This window comes from Myotis nattereri, assembly GCF_964212035.1.
Source record: "Myotis nattereri genome assembly, chromosome: 5".
Lineage (NCBI taxonomy): Eukaryota > Metazoa > Chordata > Mammalia > Chiroptera > Vespertilionidae > Myotis > Myotis nattereri.
Window position 1 is genome coordinate 14,978,431 of NC_138080.1, and position 22,304 is coordinate 15,000,734.

Sequence of the window (22,304 nt, forward strand, 5' to 3'; positions counted from 1 at the left end):
CCCCCGCCCCGCCCCGCGAAAGTCAGTCTAGGTCTAGGAAGTGAGTCATTCATTGCATTTTCCTCAGTCTCCCCCATCTTGAGCTCAGTCCGGGGAGCCTTTTGCAGGCAGAGCACCCCGCACCCGGCAGGCTGAGGGAGTCGCCCCCTCCCCTGAAACACACGGAAGACCCGCGTGGGCTCTGCCGCGGGGACCAGGAGCGCTCACGACCGCACGTGGCCGCGGGGAGTCTGAGCGCAGATGGCCTCCCGCCGAGCGGTGGGGCGCGCCGCCGCCCTGAAGGCACAGATGGGAGCCGGGCCTCGGCCCTGGGCCCCCCGCACCCTGATCCTTGTCCTGTCACTTTTCCTGGTGCTGGTGAGTGCCCGCCGCCCCTCCTGGAGGGCGGGTGGGGGGCGGGGGGCAGGGAGACCAAACGGGGCTCTTGAGGGGCAAGCCCGGGCCTGTGCCGGCCGGACCTACCTGGGCACAGTCTGGAGAAGGGGGGCGGGGGGTGTCGGCCCCGCGAAAGCGGAGACGGGGACCCGCGCTGCTCCCGGTCCCCGGAAGGACCAGTCATTTCGGGGGGAAATCCACAAGGAAACTCCCGGAGCTTCCTTCCCTTTTTCATTCTTGTTCAGCTTGTAAGACTTGGCTGTGGCCGGTCGGTGGGCCGACAGCCGGCCAAATGCCGCTTTTCTTCGCACTTGACCGCATTTTAAATCCGCATTTTAAATCCCGACTCTCCACTTGCTTCCAGTCCCCGCGCGGCGCGGTGAGGGCGCGCAGCCAGCGGTGTAAGCGCGGGGAGGGAAAAAACTCCGCCCCAGGGCACGTGCCTACCTTCCTGCTGTTAAAAATAGAAACACTAACGCCAAACCCTGTATCCCAGCTATCGCGAAAGTTTAATTTTTATTTTAAAAAGGAATCCAAGATTCAGAGAAGCGATATCTGTAATCACAGAGTAACTTGTGTTTCCCGGTGCATGTGGGCGCAACCTGTGTCGACCAAGTAAAAAATTTGAAGGAGGCGGCGGGGGAGTGGAGCCCGAGGCCTCTGGCACCCCAAGCTCCTTTCCTGCTCCCTCTCAGGCTCGGCCTGTCGTTGCGCTTTTATGTTGTGAAGCTCCTGGGGAAGGATCTCTTGTTATGCTGGGAAGCTCGGGGGGAGTCCCGAGTCCCGGTTAGAGGTCCATGCCTCCATGCAGACTTCTCTTGCTCCGTGTAGCACCAGCACAACCTTTATTGTGGGGAAAGCAGACGCGGGGGGACCAGTGCAATTTGCTCTTGACTCTTATGACTATCTCTTTAGATAGGTGGTTCTCAACCTTCCTAATGTCGCCACCCTTTAATTCAGTTCCTCATGTCGTGACCCCCAACCATAAAATTATTTTCGTTGCTACTTCATAACTGTCATTTTGCTACTGTGATGAATTGTAATGTATTTCAATATCTGATATGCAGGATGTATTTTTTTATTGTTACAAATTGAACATAATTAAAGCATAGTGATTAATCACAAAAACAATATGTAATTATATGTGTTTTCCGATGGTCTTAGGCGACCCCTGTGAAAGGGTCTTTCGACCCCCAAAGAAAGGGATCGCGACCCACAGGTTGAGAACCGCTGCTTTAGATAATACCCGGTGTTATAATAATCATTATGGTACTTAATGTTAGGACCTTAGAATGTGCGTGGATTCAGTCCAGGGGTAACAGGCAACAGGTGCAGAGCGTAATAACAAACAAGAAGAATTCAAAAGAGAATTAGAATAGCATAACAACAGAGTCTACATCAATTTAAACTAGGAGCTCAAACCTGCAGATAATGAAACACAGACCATTATTATCTTAGGTTGGTCAAAGTTCTTTTTTTTAAAAATTGATTTTTAGAGAGAAAGGAAGGGAGAGAGAGAAACATCGATCTGGAAGAAAAACATCGATTCCTTGCCTCCCGTTCATGTCCGACTGGGAATCAAACCCATCAGCGTTTGGTATAAAGGACGGCTGCCTCCTGTACACTCCACACCGGGGATGGAGCCCACATCCCTGGCATGTGCCTTGACGAGGAACCAAACCATGACCTCCCGGTTCATAGGTCAACGCTCAGTCACTGAGCCATCAACCACTGAGCCATCAACCACTGAGCCAAGCCGTTGGGTCTTTTTTTTTTTTTTTTTTTAATCCCCCCTCCTTTCCACAATAGCATAGGAAATGGAGACAAGGACATGTTCCTTCCAAGGAAAAGAGATAAGAGAAATGTTTAGTAAGAATTAATAATAAGAAAAGCATTGTCTAGGCCAGATTCAGTCCTTCTGGTAATATGTTTCCTTCAGAAGTCACCTGCGTTAATTTTTGACAGCTGCAGATTCCGGTCATCAGACTGAGGGACGTTCCATCAGGGTCTGGTGCCTTCTGTAGGTATGAATCCTGTACCCACTCTACTTCCTGGAGTTTAGCAGCACACAGCTTAGTCAGCAGTACTTGGTAAGGGCCCTTTCAGCAAGGCTGGAGGGAATCTTTTATGAGGTGTCTTTTTCAGTAAAAAAAAATAATAATAATAAGTCTCCAGGTTGTAGAGTGTGGATTTTGAGTTGTTCATTCCCTTGGAGGGACTGTGAAAAGATTGTCCTCCAAGGAAATGATTATTTTCAATAGAAGCAATTAAGCCTTTACAATATTGAAATATGTTTCCTTTATATTGGAATATATTTCCTTTACCAACTGTGGATCCAAAGAAGCAGCAGCCAAACGCATGGGATGTCCTGTAATTATCTCGAAAGGAGAAAGCTTATGAGTCCCAAAAGGGGTGGACCCGAGATTTAAAATGACTAGCGGCAATGCTTTTGGCTAAGGCAAGGGTAGGCAACCTTTTTGTGAGTGCATGCCAAAACCAGCAAAATCTCTGACTCAAAATTCTTCTGCGTGCCAACCTTAATTTTTTGAGAACATGTTACGCCTACTTGATATCTCTTAAGGTGTATGTATGTGAAGAACCTTGAAGAAATAATAAAATTCATTTGAGCGACAAAAACACAGTATGTGATGATGAAAAATAGATTTATTTTTTAATGCATACATGTACACTGATAGTCCGACAGAAAACTTTATGACTCCGTTTGATATTATCAGTGGAACTTTTGCTGCATCACTGCAGCACTGATGACAGATTTTACATCAGGTTTATATTTCGTGACCTTCAGAGATATGCACGAGCTACTACTTTCATCCGTCAGGCTGAAAGTCCAGTGAGAAAACATATGTTTCATGACTAAAACTCATTTATATTCATGAGATGGGAAAGCTGTATGAAATCTATTTGCCAAACCACAAAAGATCCAGTAGGCAAATTTAATAGGCTTCCCTGGGCTGTGTTTGACACTTAAGGTGGGCACTTTTTGCGGCCTTGTTAATATCTCCCCACCAATATTTATTCATGAATGCTATCATTTTGTCAGCGGACCAGTGGTTTAATGCATGGAGAGTAGTTAGGAGCAGACATTTTAGAATTCCTGGTAGGACTTGGTTGTTATTTGGCTTGAACCAGAGCTTTCTCTTCCTATTAAACCAGAAATTGTTGGGTTGCCAATCTTGTTTTACTTTTTTTGAAACCAGTTGTTGGGATTCTCTGGCCAGTTTTTCTAAGTTTTCAACTGGGGAATCATCTCTTTGGACCATACACTCAGCTCAACTGCTGTGTTTAAAATACACATTTTAAATCTTTACAGACACTAAAGTAAAAAAAATACAACTTTCTGGGTTGTAAACATGGTAGTACCATGTATATTCTGGTAGTACCAGAATATTGTATAGTCACCGTTAAATAAAAGCCAGAACTGGAATGTGCAGAAAATAGGATTTGGTTAATTGGGGACTCATTTTTATTTGTCTTAAACTTTTTAAAAAAGATTCCTGGAGTAGATTGGTATATTCTGTTAAAGACTTACAGTGATCCATTTTGCTCACACTGTTGCATCACAAGGGACTCACCCAGGGACCATGACCTCTGGTGTGTGTATATATTTACAAAGACAAAACAAACCACCCATTGGGATATAAGGTAGCAATCACAAACTAAAGACCATGGCTTGTTTAGGTGCAATACCCTGATTTCCAAAGTTAGTTACAGTGGGTCTTACTGTTTTGTGACAGGATTTATTTAGACTGCTGTACTCTTCATTTGATGTAACAAAATGCTATTAATCTGAATATTTGTAAATAAAGTACCTGTATCTAGATTAAATTTTAAAAAAAAGAAAGAAAGTAAGGGCAGCATTCTTAGCAGAAATGTCAGCAGGGTGGTTTCATTTAACTTCCAGAACATCAAGTCTAGAATGCCGTAGAATCTTAATAATACGGTTTCCCTGAGCCACTGGGGCCATACTATAGTCACTGCTGACTATACAGTATCCTCGGGGTCTGTGGTGACCCCCATGTTTTTGAGTGAGTAACCCAAGGGTATCCCCATCCTTCTCATCCACAAAAATGGTAAGGGGCCCTGGCTGGGTAGCTTAGTTGGTTGGAGCATGGTCCCATGCACCAAAAAAGGTTATGGGTTCGATTCCTGGTCAGGGCACATACTTGGGGTTGTAGGTTTGATTCCCCAATCGGTGCATGTACAGGAGGCCACTAATTGATGTTTCTCTCTCTCTCTCTCTCTCTCTCTCTCTCTCTCTCTCTCTCCCTCTCCCCCCTTTCTTTCCCTTTCCCTAAAAATCAATAAAAATATATCCTGGGATGAGGATTTAAAAAAAAAAAAAATGAAAAAGGGAATCTGATAGTTAGGATGCCCAAGAGCAGGGGGGTTTATTAAACTCTCCTTTAAGCCTTTAAAGGCTATGTCACCTTGTTTCTCCCATAAAATTGGATCAGGATTGTCATTCTTTGGTAAGACATTTAGAGGTTTTGTCATAAGAGAGAGATTTGGGATCTGATTTCAGCAACAGCTTATTAGCCCAAGAAAACCTTGCAACTGACACTTAATTTGGGGCCTTGGGAAACTTGGTGTATGTAGTGCATTTGACAGCTGCTGTTTCAGGTCACCAGACTGAGGGACGTTCCCGTCAGGGTCCGGTGCCTTCTGTAGGAGTGAACGTGATAAATGGTGGTCAGTGTTTTCCTTCCAGATTGATGTTTCTAGAGATTGCTGCTCCCTTCCTTTCTCTCTGAAAATCAATTTAAAAAAAAAAAGAACTCTGATCAATCCAAGATAATAATGGTCTTTGTTTCATTATCTGCAAGTTTGAGCTCCTAGTTTAAATTCATGTAGACTCGGTTGTTATGTTGTCCTAATTCTCTTTTGAATTCTTCTTGTTATTACGTTCTGCACCTGTTAAAGGTGGGCCATGCCCCACCTTTAGAGATGCTTAGATGGGGCATGGCCAAAAAAAAAAAGTTTGGGCCGAAACCGGTTTGGCTCAGTGGATAGAGCGTCGGCCTGCGGACTGAAAGGTCCCAGGTTCGATTCCGGTCAAGAGCATGTACCTGGGTTGCGGGCACATCCCCAGTAGGAGATGTGCAGGAGGTGGCTGATCGATGTTTCTCTCCCATCGATGTTTCTAACTCTCTATTTCTCTCTCCCTTCCTCTCTGTAAAAAATCAATAAAATATATTAAAAAAAAAAAAGTTTGGGAACCACTGGTTTACAGCAAAGAAAGTAAGGGTTTATTTTCAGGAAATGGCCCTCACCTGGAGACACAGATGAGCTAATGTTCAAAGATCTGGCTCTCCAATGGCTTCCAGGAGAGCTAGATGTCTCAAATATTGAACCTGAATTGGGATGAATTGTAATTTTTTCTTAGAGACCTTATGTTCCTTTAGGCCAAAAGTTCTAACAGATGGATGCTATCTTCCTGTGAGGAGACCTGAGAAGAGGAGCAAAGAAGTAAATCATTCACAAGTTGCAATAAGATGAAACTTTTAGGGAAAATGATATAATTTAAATCAGTCTTCAGAATTTATGAGCAATAAGAAGGGCTATCAGGAAAACCCCGAGGCAAGACTGTCCAGGTGGAGTGTTTTCCTTCCCACGTAAAGGCAGGAAGGTATCGGCCACCTTCATCAGCTGGCATAGTAAAGAATGCACTACGCACATCAATTGTAAAGAATTTGGTTCCAGTTGGGATAGACGCTAGCAGCAGATGAGGGTCAAGAACAACAGGGTGTCAAGGGATAACAATGTGGTTTATTGCTCAGAGGTCCTGGACAAATGTCGACCCTCATCCCTTTGGCTTTTTCACAGGTCAGATAGGAATGTTACAAGGACTAGTGCACAGAATAATCACGCTACCAAACGGGGAGCAGGCCTCCGGCGCTGGTAGTGTGTGGGTTCTTGACTTAGTGCAGGGAAGATTTCACAAATTGAGTCCAGCTGATTTGGGGAGTACATTGATTGCAGCTGGGGACAGTGAAACGAAGGAAGGGCTGAGGATAGAAGAAGCAACAGGAGAGAGCCTAGGTGGGGCTGCTTTGTCTTTTTAGAAACCTTATAGGGAAAAAGTGGGCCACACTAGGCTGTATGAACTCACCAGGAAGTAAAAAATCACAGTGACAGAGTGAGTCAGCGTGGGGCTTACTGTAAGTTGTCACTGGTTTGTGGGAGGCACATCTCACACAAGAGCGTGAACCACCCAATCATCACGCTTACGGACTACAAAAGGATCAACAATGAGAGCCTCTTACGGGACAGAAACAAAAGGAATAGGTTCGGAGATATGAGCCTGCTGAGTTCATTTGAAATCTCCACTGTTTGAACTGTTTTAGTGCTTCAAGGCAGGGCGTTTTATGACAGTGGGTTGAGCAACAAGTGCAGCACCAGTGCCAATTTGCAGAGAAATCTCTCCAAGCCGATTAAGAGGAAGGATTGGGAAAGCCCCTGTAGTACCTCAGAGCCCCATCGCTGGGGGGATCTTGAAAAGGCTGGTTATGTTACCGCATTAAAGGGGTCTATTTGCCTGCACGCATCAAAGCCCAATGAGACACGAACAAGAGTTTCCAGCAGTGGTTCCCAGTGTGGGGCACATGCCTCACAGGAGGGCAATTTGATTTTTAAGGGGGGCAATTCGAGAATGAGTTAACTGATTTTTTTACATTTCTTACGGTTCTAGGGGCCTCATATACAGTATATAAATATATATTGTGACATATTTATGCATTTCAGTTCCCTAGTATATGTTTTGAAACTTTCTTTGCTATTTTTTCATATCCCTTCATATTATTATTATTTTTAAACAATTTCTTAGTGATTTCTTCCTCAGTACTTCAACTGTCCTTTTGTTCTTTTATTTTTCTCTTTCATGGATGCCATGTTCTTTGGAAGCTTGTTTAGACCAAGTTAATGGCCTTTTAGGCTTCCTCCATGTGAATAGGAGTTCACTTTTTGGATAATAAGAATTATATGTCACAGGGGGGCATCGGGATTTTAGAGATGCTTAGGTGGGGCATGGCCAAAAAAAAGGTTGGGAACCACTGGTTGACAGCAAAGAAGTGAGGGTTTATTTTCAGGAAGTGGCCCTCACCTGGAGACACAGATGAGCTAATGTTCAAGGACCTGGCTCTCCATGGCTTCCAGGGGATGGTTGTATAGGGGGAAATCATTAGTCACGGTGACTAAAGGAGTTGGGGGTCCTGGTGTCTACTAATTGATTGGTGCAGGGGAGGCGGTCGTTGATCAGTGCATCTGGTCCTGATGTCAGCCATGACGTTGCTTCATCTGGTTTTGCTGCTTTTCTGGGCCTGGAGGTGAAACACAACTGAGGCCTCGATGTTATCTCTAGTTTGATGGAAACTCTGTCTCTGGGGTGCACAGACCTGAGGCTTTGTTCCTAAGATTATTTCATGCTGATCAGAACCTCATTGTCCTGAGAACTTAATGATTTACGGAGTAGACATGCAAGGGAGAAGGAGGCAGGTGATTTAGGATGCTGGTGAGTCAAAAAGAAGAAGAGGAGGGGGAGAAAGAGAGAAATATCGATGAGAGAGAGAGAGAGAGAGAGAGAGAGAGAGAGAGAGAGAGAGATTGACTGGTTGCCTCCTGCATGCATTGTGACCAGGGCATGGGATTAAGCCTGTAACTGAGGTATGTGCCCTTGACCAAGAATTGAACCCATGATCCTTCGGTCCCTGAGCTGATGCTATAACACTTAGCAAACTGGCCAGGGCAAACCAACACTTTTAAAGATAATTGTTTCCCCAGGGGAATGTGCACTATATGTGTGAGCTCAGACAGACATGGCCTGAGCAGCATTTAGCATGTGTGATTCGGTTGCATCACCCTGAAATAGGAAAGTGGTAAGATTGCATTAGATTGCATCAGCCTGACAGAGGAAAGTGTGGCTCTGAGGATCACAGTAACACTGCTGGCAGATGATTAGATGGGCTTGGTGGTAAGAGGAAGGAAAGGCATTTAATGTGGAGTCTAGGTTTCCTAACCTGAGAGCTAGCAGTCATTAGACAAAATCAAAGAGTAAGTGGGGAGAAGAGAGCTTACCATTTAGGAAATAAACAAGACTCCATCCTCCCTAACCAAAGGCACTTAGGAGCAGACAGTTTACATCTGTCCAAACAGAAAGCCAGTAGCTTAAATTACCCTGGTCAGGGAGTTAGATAACAGAGACCCAGTTGGTGCTATTAGTGCCAGGCAAACCCAAGAATGGACAAAGTCGCCTTAGATGGTTTCGCTCAGTGGATATAGCGTTGGCCTAGAGACTGAAGAGTCCTGGGTTCAATTCCAGTCAAAGGTACATGCCCAGGTTGTGGGCTTAATATCCAGTAGGGGGCGTATAGGAGGCAGCCGATCGATGATTCTCTCTCATCATTGATGTTTCTCTCTCTCTCTCCTTCTCCCTTCCTCTCTGAAATCAATAAAATATATATTAAAAAAAAAAAAAGAATGAACAAAGTCAGGGGAATAAATAATAAAGAAAAACAATTAGAGCCAGAAAAATCCAAGATAGAGGTGAAGCTGACCAGAAAATGATCCCAAACCCCACTATAAGCTCATTTTGACTTATCAACATACTAGAGGCCTGGTGCATGAATTTGTGCACCAGTGAGCTCCTTTGGCCTGGCCTGCGGCGATCTGGCTGAAACCGGGTCTCTGGCATCACCTGAGGGGTCCCGGATTGTGAGAGGGCTCAGGCCAGGCCAAGGGACCCTACTGGTGCATGATCAGAGCCAGGGAGGGACGCAGGAGGTTGGCCAGCTGGGGAGGGGCCATGGATGGCTCCAGGGTGTGTCTGGCCCGTCTAGCTCAGTCCCGATCTGCCAGACCCCAGCAGCAAGCTAACCTACTGGTCAGAGTGTCTGCCCCCTGGTGGTCAGTGCACATCATAGCAGCTGGTCAACTGGTAGACTGCCCTCTGGTGGTCAGTGCATGTCATAGCGATCAGTTGAGTGGCCTTAGCATATTATTAGCATATTATGCTTTGATTGGTTGAACGGACAACTGGACACTTAGCATTTTAGGCTTTTATTATATAGGATTAAAAGACATACCTGAAAAGCTGATGAATATTCTGATTGAGACCTCCCCTAAAATTCCCACCTGTAGAAAACAGATAAAAATCCTTAGGACAAAGGCCCCAGTGTGTGCTCTCCTGTGAGCAGCCCCGCACCCCCCTTTCCTTGAGCACCTGCTTTTACTTTCTCATAAGCTCTGAGGGCCCTCCTCTTGTCTGACGTTTCTAAAGAGACAAAGCAGCTCCACCTAGGTTCAATCCTATTCCTGTGCTTTTGCTTCCTCTATGCTAAACATTTCCTTTGTCTTACTGTCCCAAGCTTTAATAAACATACTCTCAAATTCACCCCGACTCATGTCTTGAATTCTTTCCTGCACAAAGTCAAGAACCCACACATTCCAAGATGGGTGGTCCCTGCCTGATCCCTTTCCAGTGACAAGTAGACCTGGACTGTACAAAATGCTAAATGAAGATTTCAAGATGAAGACCATAGAAACATGGATTTTTTAAAAAAATATATTTTATTGATTTTTTACAGAGAGGAAGGGAGAGAGATAGAGAGTTAGAAACATCGATCAGCTGCCTCCTGCACATCTCCTACTGGGGATGTGCCCGCAACCCAGGTACATGCTCTTGACCGGAATCGAACCTGGGACCTTTCAGTCCACAGGCCGATGCTCTATCCACTGAGCCAAACCGGCTTCGGCAGAAACATGGATCTTAAGAGAGAAGAAAGATCATTGGAAATATAAAAAAAATGTGGCCAGTATAAAGGATTGTTATTTCCCCTTAGTTTTATGAAATTGTACACTATAAAAAATTATACATCATTTGGGAGGTTTATAAACTATATCCATGTTAATCCTAGGACATATTAACCCAATAGCAACAAGAATGGTGGGATGGTATTGAATGTACTTATGTTGTAAGTCTCCAAAATTTTTGAAGTTTTTTTTTTTTAGATTTTTAAATTGATTTTTACTTTCATCCATGTGAAAGTAAAACATCAATCAGCTGTCTCTCCTGTACATCCCATACTGGGGATCAAGCCTGCAGCTGGGCATCTGTCCTGACTGGGAATCAAACCAGCAACCTTTCAGTGCATAGGCTGATGCCCAATCAAATGAGCCACACCAGCTAGGGCTTGAAGATTTTTAAAAAATAATTATTTTTATTTTTAATTGATTTGAGAGTGAGAACGAGAGAGAGATTTGCTGCCCCGTCATCCATGTATTTGTTGGTTGATTCTTGTATGTGCTTCTCTTGTATGTGATTCTCATCATTGATGTCTCTCCCTCCCCCTTCCTCTCTGAAACCAATTTTTTTCTATCTCTCCCTCCCCCTTCCTCTCTGAAACCAATAAAATATATTAAAGAAAAACACACACTTCTCCAGCTATCTTAATAGGACAAAGAATATTGCCAGAGATAGACTTTTTGTAGTGTTTAAGGATTAATTTATTAAGAAGTCAGAATAATTATCAATGTGTATATACCTAATAATAGAACTTCAAAATAAATGAAGCAAAAATCTACAGGATTTAATGGAAATTATAACAAACCTTCCTCAATAGTTGATAAAAACTATTAGATTAGATGAATACAACAACTCAGTAAAGGTATAATCTGAACACTATCAACCACTTTGACTTAATTGTCATTCACAGAAAAGGCTCAACATTTACTGAAGCTCAATCCATACTGGAAAAAATGATCAACTCTTGGGAAGGTGTTGCAGATTAGGATTACCTAGGAAAAGGCCCGAGGGGGTGTTCTGTGGGCCTGCTATGTTCTGTAATATAGAAAGAGGATTTGGGTTACACACATGTATGAATTAATAAATTCATTGAACTGTACACTTAAGAAATACGCATTTCATTGTGGGTGTTCACTGTACACGTCTGTAAATTTTAGTGCGTGTGTAAACATTTTCATAATAAAATGATGAGGGAAAGAATTGATGAGAAACAGAGCCAGTAAACACAGGAGGGCATAGCACTGAGAGCAGAGAAAGGAGCCTGCACCAGGGAAGGCGGGGCCTGGGAAAGGAAGGGCCGAGGGACACAGGTGAGGATACCTGTCATCAAACACGTGACAGGGTTTTCTGCGAAGAGGGCTGCATTCTATCTTGTTGAGATAGAGCTCAACAATCGGTAGAGCTGAGCTCAACAATCCACAATAGCTTTTATTCTGACTTTCTTAACTTTATATTCTAAAAGACTCTCAAAATTACAGAAAAGTTGCAAAAACTATACAAAAATCTTCCGGAACCATCTGAAAACCAGTTGCTAACTGTATGCTCTCTGCAAACAAGAACATGCTCCCCCATAACACAAACAATCTTCAAATCAGAACATTAACATCAATAATGTACTACTCATTTGCAAATTCCATTCAAATTCCTTCAATTCTTGTGTCATTTATAGCTCAGAAATTGTGATGCAAATCGCGACATGGTCACTTTTCTAGGACTTTGGTATTTAGTGGGACTTTGACAGGTTCCTTAAAGGACAGCTTGTGAAGCACATTTACTTTTTTGAAAATTGTGGTAAAATATATAACACCTAACATGCACCATCTTAACTGTTTTTATTGCATAATTAAGTAGTGTTAACTACATTCACATTGCTGTGAAACCAATCTCGAGAACTACTTTCATTTTACAAAACTGAAACTCTATATCCATTAAACAACTTTCAGTTCCCTCCTCTCAGCCCAGCATTCTTTTGTTTATATACCCTGAAGTGGAATTGCTGGGTCATATGGTAATCTTATTTTTTTTAATCTTTAAATTCTTTATTAGTTAAGGAATTACAAATGTGTCCTCATCCCCCCCCCCCCATTAACCCCCATCCGCCCCCCTCCCCCACTAATGCTCTCACCCCCCTGTTGTCCATGTCCATTGGTTTGGCTTATATGCATGCATACAAGTCCTTTGGTTGATCTTTTCCCCTTACCCCCACCCTCCCCTACTTTCCCTCTGGGGATTAATAGTCTGATTGTTGTTTCTCTGTCTTTGGATCTGTCCCTGTTCATCAGTCTATGTTGTTCTCTATATTCCACAAATGAGTGAGATCATGTGGTATTTATCTTTCTCTGACTGGCTTATTTCACTTAGCATAATGCTCTCCAGTTCCATCCATGTTGTTGCAAATGGTAAGAGTTCCTTCTTTTTTACAGCAGCATAGTATTCCATCCTGTAGATGTACCACCGTTTTCTAATCCATTCATCTACTGATGGGCACTTAGGCAGTTTCCAGATCTTAGCTATGGTGAATTGTGCTGCTATGAACATAGGGGTGCATATATCCTTTCTGATTGGTGTTTCTGTTTTCTTGGGATATATTCCTAGAAGTGGGATCATGAGATCAAATGGGAGTTCCATTTTTAGTTTTTTGAGGAAACTCCATACTGTTCTCCACAGTGGCTGCACCAGTCTGCATTCCCATCAGCAGTGCAGAAGGGTTCCTTTTTCTCCACATCCTCTCCAGCACTTGTTGTTTGTTGATTTGTTGATGATAGCCATTCTGACAGGTGTGAGATGGTACCTCATTGTTGTTTTGATTTGCATCTCTCGGATGATTAGTGACTTTGAGCATGTTTTCATATGTCTCTTGTCTTTCTGAATGTCCTCTTTTGAAAAGTGTCTATTTAGGTCCTTTGCCCATTTTTTGATTGGATTGTTTATTTTCCTTTTGTTAAGTTGTATGAGTTCCCTATAAATGTTGGAGATTAAACCCTTATCGGTGATAACATTGGCAAATATGTTCTCTCATGCAATGGGCTTTCTTCTTGTTTTGTTGATGGTTTCTTTTGCTGTGCAGAAGCTTTTTATTTTGATGTAGTCCCATTTGTTTATTTTCTCTTTAGTATCCAATGCCCTAGGAGCTGTATCGGTGAAGAAATTGCTTCGGCATATGTCTGAGATTCTGTTGCCTTTGGATTCTTCTAGTATTTTTATGGTTTCCCGGAGTACATTTAAGTCCTTTATCCATTTTGAGTTTATTTTTTTAAAAATATATTTATTGATTCTTTACAGAGAGGAAGGGAGAGGGATAGAGAGTTAGAAGCATCGATGAGAGAGAAACATCGATCAGCTGCCTCCTGCACACCCCCTACTGGGGATGTGCCCGCAACCAAGGTACATGCCCTTGACCAGAATCGAACCTGGGACCCTTCAGTCCTCAGGCCGATGCTCTATCCACTGAGCCAAACCGGCTAGGGCTTGAGTTTATTTTTGTGTATGGTATAAGTTGGTGGTCTAGTTTCATTTTTTTGCATGTATCTGTCCAATTTTCCCCAACACCATTTATTGAAGAGACTGTCTTGACTCCATTGTATGTTCTTGCCTCCGTTGTCAAATATTAATTGGGCATATTGGTTCAGGTTGATTTCTGGGTTTTCTATTCTATTCCATTGATCTATATGTCTGTTCTTGTGCCAGTACCAGGCAGTTTTGAGAACAGTGGCTTTGCTTCTTGGTGAGCCTGGCTAGAGGTTCATCAATCTTGTTTATCCTTTCAAATAACCAGCTCTTGGTTTCATTGATTTTCTGTATTGTTTCTTTGGTCTCTATGTCATTTATTTCTTCTCTAATCTTTATTATCTCCTTCCTTCTGCTCACTCTGGGCTTTTCTTGTTGCTCTCTTTCTAATTCTTTGAGATGTAGAGTTAGATGATTTACTATCAGTTTTTCTTGTTTTTTTGAGATAGGCCTGTAGAGCTATAAACTTCTCTCTCAGGACTGCTTTCATTGTGTCCCATAGGTTTTGGATTGTTGTGTTTTCATTGTCATTAGTTTCCAGGATGTTTTTAATTTCTTCTTTGATCTCATTGGTAATATTTGATCAATATTTAATAACATGCTATTCAGTTTCCAAGTGTTAGAATATTTTGGGTTGTTTTTATTGTAGTTTATTTCTAAAATTATGCCCTTGTGGTCTGAGAAGATGCTTGGTATGATTTCAATCTTCTTGAATTTAGGGAGACTTTGTTTGTGACCCAATATGTGGTCTATTTTTGAAAATGTCCCATGAGCACTTGAGAAGAACGTATATTCCGTGGCTTTGCGGTGAAATGTTCTGAAGATGTCAATTAAGTCCATCTGATCTAGTGAGTCATTTAGGATTGCTGTTTCTTTGACGATTTTTTGTCTAGAGGATTTATCCAGTGATGTCAGTGGTGTATTAAAGTCCCCTACTATGATTGTATTGTTGTCGATCTCTCCCTTGATATCTTCCTGGAGTTTTTTTTTATGTATTTGGGTGCTCCTGCATTGGGTGCATATATGTTTATCAGGGTTATATCCTCTTGTTGTATTGATCCCTTTAGTATTATGAAGTGGCCTTCCTTATCTCTTGTTATGGCCTTCACTTTGAGGTCTGTTTTGTCTGATATAAGTATTGCTACCCCAGCTTTTTTTTTTTTTTCATTTCCATTTGCCTGAAAGATATTTTTCCATCCTTCCACTTTCAGTCTGTGTGAGTCCCTTATTCTGAAGTGGGTCTCTTGTAGACAGCAAATATATGGGTCATGTTTTTTTATCCATTCAGCCACTCGATGTCTTTTTTTTTTTTAATATATTTTATTGATTTTTTTACAGCGTGGAAGGGAGAGAGATAGAGAGCTAGAAACATCGATGAGAGAGAAACATCAATCAGCCACCTCCTGCACATCTCCCACTGGATATGTGCCCGCAACCCAGGTACATGCCCTTGACTGGAATCAAACCTAGGACCCTTCAGTCCACAGGCCGACACTCTATCCACTGAGCCAAACCGGTTTCGGCTCGATGTCTTTGATTGGAGCATTTAGTCCATTTACGTTTAAAGTTATTATTGAAAGGTACTTGTTTGTAGCCATTTCTGTTTTTTGTGGCCGTTTTCTTTCTGAGCTTTTTATTTCTCTTTTTACACCAGTCCCTTTAGCATTTCTTGCATTGCTGGCTTGGTGGTGATAAACTCCCTTAGCCTTTTTTTTGTCTGTGAAGCTTCTTATTTCCCCTTCAATTTTGAATGATAGCCTTGCTGGATAGAGTATTCTTGGATTCAGTCCTTTGCTTTGCATCACTTTATAAATTTCCATCCATTCTTTTCTGGCCTGATGTGTTTCTGTTGAGAAATCATTTGATAATCTAATGGGAGATCCCTTGTATGTAACTTTCTGTCTCTCTCTTGCAGCCTTTAAGATTCTCTCTTTGTCCTGAACATTTGCCATGGTAATTATGATGTGTCTTGGTGTGGGTCTTTTCGGGTTCACCTTGTTTGGAACTCTCTGTGCTTGTGTGACTTTTTTCTTCCCCACCTCAGGGAAGTTTTCTGATATTATTTCTTCAAATAGGTTTTCTAGCCCTTGTTCCTCTTTCTGTTGTTCTGGCACCCCTATTATTCGTATGTTGTTTCGTTTCACGTTGTCCCATAGCTCCCTTAGGCTCGCCTCCTGTCTTTTAATTTTTTTATCCAATTGCAGTTCAGTTTGGGTGTGTTTTGCTTCCCTGTCTTCTAATTTGCTAATTCGGTCCTCTGCTTCTCCTAGTCTACTGTTGAAACTTTCAATGGTGTTTTTTATTGCAGCTATATCACCCTTCATTTCTTCTTGTTTCTTACATAAGTTATTGATTTTTTCATCTGTTCCTTTTTGATTCTTACATAAGTTGTTGATTTTTTCATCTGTTTCTTCTTGATTCTTGCATAAGTTGTTGATTTTTTCCTCCATCCGGTTTATGCATTCTAGGGCCCTTAATCTGAATTCTTTTTCTGTCATGCTGCATGCGTCTGTTTCACTTAGCTGCTTTTCGGGCAAGTCCTCCTTTTCTTTCCTTCGGGGGTTTCTTTGTCTACCCATGTTTGATCTCACCAACATATCTAGATGTTAGTCTTTCAGGGGGTGATCCTTGGGTGGCAGTGGCTCCTTGGGCTGTGGTTGCTCCTCGGGCAGTTGTGGTAGCAGATGCTCCTCAGTTGGCAGCAGCTCCTCTGGTGGGTGCTGTTCACAGCTGTGGTGGCTCCTCTGGCTGGTGGGGGGAGGCTTAAAACACAGCTGCTGTTCCTCAGAAAGAGGGTGTGCTGATCACGAGGCTGCTGTTCCTTGGAAGGGGTGGGGTACACACACAGCTGCTACTCCTTGAACTGGGGTGGACTGCTCACGTGGCTGCTGATCCTTGAATGGCGGCTGGCTGCACACTGCTGTTGTTCCTCTACAGTGGTGGGCTGCTTGTGGGGCTACTGCCCTTAGGACGGGGGTGAGCTGCACGCGTGGCTGCTCCTCCTCAGGCGGGGACGTGCCACTCACCTGGCTGCTGCTCCTCGGACAGGTGCAGGCTATTGTGGCTCTGCTCCTCAGACCGGTGCGTGCTGGGTAGGGCTGCTTCTCCTCGGATGTCGGTGGTCTTCTCGTGTGGCTGCTGCTCCTCAGACTGGGGTGGGCTCCTGCTGCGCCTCGAATGGGGCCGGGCTGTTCACAGAACTGCTGCTCCTCGGATGGGGGTGGGCTGCACACACAGCTAGTGTTCCTCGGATTGGGCAGGCTGCTCGTGCGGCTGCTGCTGCTTGGGCAAGGGCAAGATGCTTGTGCAGCTGCTGCTCCTCGGACTAGTGCAGGGTGCGGGCTGTGCACAGCTGCTGCTCCTCGGATGGGGGCGGGCTGCGCAGTGCTGCCGCTCCTCAGATGTAGGAAGACTGCTCGTGCGGCTCCTGCTCCTTGGACAGGTCGGACTGCTCGTGTGGTTGCTGCTCCTCGGACAGGGAAGTGGGCCGCTCACACGGCTGCTGCTCCTTGGACAGGGGCAGGCCACATGAGGCTGCTTCTCTTAGGCTCGAGGCAGGCTGCTCACGGGGCTGATGCTCCCTGGACAAGAGTGTGCCGCTCATGTGTCTGTGGTTGGTCCTCGGGCGGTTGTGGTAGCAGATGCTCCTCAGTTGGCAGCAGCTCACGTGGTTGGAAAAAATAATGTGAAAAGAAGTAGATAATAAAGGAACAAACAAATAAACAAAAAAAGGAGAACAAAGAAAAAAGCAACAAACAAAAAAAGGGAAAACAAAGAAAAGAGCAAAAAAAAAAGCTAACAAAATAATAATAAAAAATAAAAATGAAAAATTGAAATGTCATTCCTTTGACTGGCTTAAGATCCCAGTTTTCTGGAATGTCTGTGATTTTTTGTTGTTGTTCTCATTGTGGTTTTAATTACATTGGAGGCCTTTGTAGCTATTGTTATTGATTTCCAATGTATTATCATCAAGATCAGAGAATATACATGATACTAGAGGCCTGGTGCACAAAATTTGTGCACAGGTAGGGTCCCTAGGACTGGTTGGCGATCAGGGCCATTTGGGGCCTTCCTTCTGGCTGCTGGCTGGGCCTTCCTTCGTTCTGTGCCGCCCCCTAGTGGTCAGCGCACGTCATAGTAATCAATTAAACTCCCCAGGGCACAATTTTCATATTAGGCTTTTATATATATAGACTAGAGGCCTGGTGCACAAAAATTTGTGCACTCGGGGCGGGGGGGGGGGGTCCCTCAGCCCAGCCTGTGCCTTCTCGCAGTCTGGGACCCCTTGGGAGATAACGACCTGCTGGCTTAGGCCTGCTCCCGGTGGCAGAGGGCAGGCCCAATCCCTAGGTGCAGCCCCTGGTTGGGCTCAGAGGAGGGCCAATTGGGGAGTTGGGGCGCCGCCCCCTGTCATGCACAGAGCAGGGCGGATCGGGAGGTTGCAATGCCACCCTCAGTCACGCTCAGGGTAGGGCCGATTAGGGGGTTGGGGCACCGCCCCCTGTCACACTCAAGGCAGAGTCGATGGGGAGGTTGTGGCGCCACCCCCTGTCACGCACAGGGCAGGGCCAATCAGGGCATTGGGGAGCTCCCCCCCCCCCATCACGCACAGAGCAGGGCCCATCAGGGGGTTGGGGAGCTCCCCCCTGTCATGCACAGAGCAGGGCCCATCAGGGGGTTGAGGAGCTCCCCCCTGTCACTCACAGAGTAGGGCCGATAGGGGAGTTGGCACACCGCCCCCTGTCACCCACAGAGCAGGGCCTATCAGGGGGTTGGGGAGCCACCACTGTCACACTCAGGGCACAGCCGATGGGGAGGTTATGGCTCTACCCCATCACACACAGAGCAGGGCCCGTGGGGGGGTGGGGGGTTGGGGTGCCGCCCTCTATCACCCACAGAGCAGGGCCAATCAGGGGGTTGGGGCACCTTCCCCTGTCACGAACAGAGTAGGGTGGATAGGGAGGTTGTGGCCCTGCCCCCTGTCACACACAGAGCCGCAGGGCGATCAGGGGGTTTGAGCGTTGCCCCCTGTCACATTGATCCCAGTGCTGGAAGGCATATTACCCTTTTACTATATAGAATAGAGGCCTGGTGCATGGGTGGGGCTGGCTGGTTTGCCCTGAAGGGTGTCCTGGATCAATGTGGGGGTCCCCACTGGGGTGCCTGGATGAGGGGATGATGGCTGTTTGCAGCTGGTCACACACCCTTCAGGGTGGGGGTCCCCACTGGGTGCCTGGCCAGTCTGGGTGAGGGGCTGAGGGCTGTTTTCAGGCTGGGACTGAAGCTCCCAACTGCTCCTTTTTTTTCTTTTCTTTTTTTATTCTGGGCTAGCTTTAGCTCTGAGGCTCCAGCTCTTAGGCCTCCGCTCCTGAAAGCAGGTATCTGGTTTTTTTCAGTTCTCGAAACTCTGTATCAACTCCAGCTCTGAGATCCCAGCCGGCTGAAAGCTGGTTTCTGGAGTTTTGTTTAGCTTCTATATTTGTTACAATGTTTGAAACTGCAGGCTCATAGGCCTGCAGCCGCAGGCGGGGAACGTTGGAGTCCTCCGTCACTGAAGCAAGCAAGCCTCATGTTAGTTGCAAGCTGCCTGGCTGCCAGCCGCCATCTTGGCTGACAGTTAATTTGCATATTGCCCTGATTAGCCAATGGGAAGGGTAGCGGTCATACGCCAATTACCATGTTTCTCTTTTATTAGTGTAGATAATTTCACTTCTTTTAAGTTTATTTGAAGTCAAAAAGTACCATGTTCACCAGAAAAGGATGTGTCTTCTGTAGATGCTGCACATCTGTTATGTGAATGTCAATTAAGTCAAGGTGATTGACAGTGTTCAAATCTCTCTTGACTTTACTGTTTTCATCAGATCATTCCATTAGCTGCTGAGAAAAGGGTGTTATACATTCATTTTAACTCTTTCCATTTTTGCTTCATGTGTTTTGAAGCTTTTTTGTTGGGCACATATACATTTATAATTATTATGACTCTCTGAGGAATTAACCCTTTCACACAACAAAAGGTCCTTCTTTACCTTTGGTAATGCTATTTGTTTTAAACCAACTTCATCTGATATTAAGACAGCACAGCAGTTTTCTTAGGCTTACTATTTGTATGTTATATATCTTTTTTCCATCCCTTTGCATTCAATATATCTGTGTCCTGCTTTCTTAAATGGCATCTCTAATAGACAGTATGTATTTGGGTCTTGTTCTTCATCCATTCTAACCATTTTTATCATTGAAGTGTTTTGAGGATTTACTGATGTAGTTGCAATGGTGCTTACCATTTATGATTAACTTTGCACATGTGGAATAAATATGTTTTGTTTTAGTATAAGTTAAAAGAATACTGGAAACTCTTTCAGGCGTGAGTTACTTGCTAGTCCCAAAGGCTAAGAGACAAACATGAAATGAGGATAGAGCTGGAAGAAAGGTCCCAGTTCTTTTTGCTTTAGGTAGTTGGGGTGACGAGAATGTGAGAGGGGTCTGGGGCGGGAGGAGAGTCAGGAAGCCACTGATACCTATCCCTGCTTTGTCCCCGCAGATTCCAGTTGCCTCACGCCCAATCACAGAGCCGGACAGAATTCACCAGCAACCAGCTGCCCCACAACGATTGCATGCCAACCTCCCTGAGGAGTGTCCGCCAGGTACATTCTAACACTGATCTCAAGCCCTTACCCGCCTTGTCTCCAGGTGTTCCCAGCCCTCTGATTTCCGAAGTTCCTGGTTCTTTATTTACAGGTATTTATTTATTAAATGGCTCCTGAGTGCCTGGCACTGTACTGGTGGAGGGCAGGAGGCCCCTGCCCTCCTGGAGCTGTTCTTCTGAGATGGACTCAGACAGACATTTGAAGGTGACAGAGAGTCGAGATAGGAACCATGAGGATAATTGAGTGATGGGTGGGACAGAGACTGGGTTGGTGAGGTGTCTGAGGATGTGACCTTGACGCAGAGAGCAACTGTCCATAGTGCAGAGCGCCACGCACAGTGGTCCGGAGAGGGCCCCCCAGAAGCTATGGTCCCAGGGGCAGGGGGAGAGCTTGTTTGAGCAAAGCTGGGGGGCAGCTGGGGTGAGTGTAGGGTGAGTTTGGGGTAAAGAAGTCACAAGGGCAGGTGAGAGCAGACCACAAACCCTGGACACTCTGGAGGGAGCATAGATTTCACTTTTTGAGTGAGGTATTCAAGAAAGTAAACTATCCCAATATGTTGTATTGATTAAATGTTGAATTGATACTATGTTGAATGTTAGGTCAAAAAATACATAGTTAAATGAATTGGCCCTCCTTCTCTTTTTTTTCCTTTTTTATTAAATTTATCGAGGTGACATTGGTTAATACGATCATACAGATTTCAGGTGTGGGTTTCTATGTTACAAGATCCATATATTGCACGATGTGCCCATCACCCAAAGTCAAGTCATCTCCTGTCACCATATATTAGGACCCCTTTCACCCCTAACCCCCTTTCCCTCTGGAAACTTCTACACTGCTGTTTGTGTTCAGGAGTTTCAATTTTATATTCCACATATGAGTGAAATCATGTGGTTTTTAGCTTTTTCTGACTGACTTATTTCACTTAGCCAAATATTCTCAAGGTCCATCCATGTTGTTGCAAATGGCAGTATTTCATCCTTTCTTATAGCTGAGCAGTATTCCATTGTTCAGATGTACCACATCTTCTTTACCAGTCCACTGTCTTGGGACACTGGTTCTTTCTATGTCTTGGCCTTTGTGAATAATGCTACAATGAACATAAGGGTGCATATACCTTTGTGAATACATGTTTTCAAGTTTCGGGGTATATACCCAGAAGAGGTGTTGCTGGGTCATATGGTAGCTCTATTTTTAATTTTTTGAGGACTCACCAGATGGCTTTCCATAGTGGTTGTACCAGACTGCGTTCCCACTAGCAGTGAATGAGGGTTCCCTTTACATCACATCCTCTCCAGCACTTGTTATTGCTTGTCTTGTTGCTAATGGACACTCTTCTTTTTTAAAAAAAAAATATATTTTATTGATTCTTTACAGAGAGGAAGGGAGAGGGATAGAGAGTTATAAACATCGATGAGAGAAACATCGATCAGCTGCCTCCTGCACACTCTCCACTAGGTATCTGCCCACAACCAAGGTACATACCCTTGACCGGAATAGAACCTGGGATCCCTGAGTCCGCAGGCCGACGCTCTATCCACTGAGCCAAACCAGTTAGGGCGCTAATGGACACTCTTAACAGGTGTGAGGGGGTATCTCATTGCAGTTTTGATCGTTTTTCCCTAATTGCCAGTGAGGTTGAACATCTTTTCATATATCTGTTGGCTATTTGTATGTATTCTGGGGGAGGTGTATTTTCAGGTCTTCTGCCCACTTTTTGATTGGGTTGTTTGTTTGGTGTTGCATTTTATGAGTTCTTTATATATTTTGGAAATTAAACCTATGTCGGAGCTATTGTTTGCAAATATCGTCTCCCATCTGGATGGTTGCCTCTTTGTTTTGCTGCCAGTTTCTTTTGCTGTGCAGAACTGTTTAGTTTGATACAGTTCCATTCATTTATTTTTGCCTTTACTTCCTTTGCCTTCGAGGTCAAGTTCATAAAGTTTTCTCTATGACCAAAG

The 22,304-nt window shown here is 44.3% G+C and overlaps 1 protein-coding gene across 1 annotated transcript in view; it reads left to right on the forward strand.

Annotated features, from left to right (window-relative positions):
• Positions 1–240: 240 nt before the first annotated feature.
• TNFRSF10B (TNF receptor superfamily member 10b) overlaps positions 241–22,304 on the forward strand; it is a gene marked incomplete at its 5' end in the record, with an annotated part of 44,609 nt that continues 22,545 nt past the window's right edge. Inside the window, 2 exons of the mRNA XM_081091121.1 lie at positions 241–357; positions 20,238–20,340. Coding sequence (XP_080947247.1) covers positions 241–357; positions 20,238–20,340 — 220 coding nt within the window. The remainder of the gene's footprint in view (positions 358–20,237; positions 20,341–22,304) is intronic.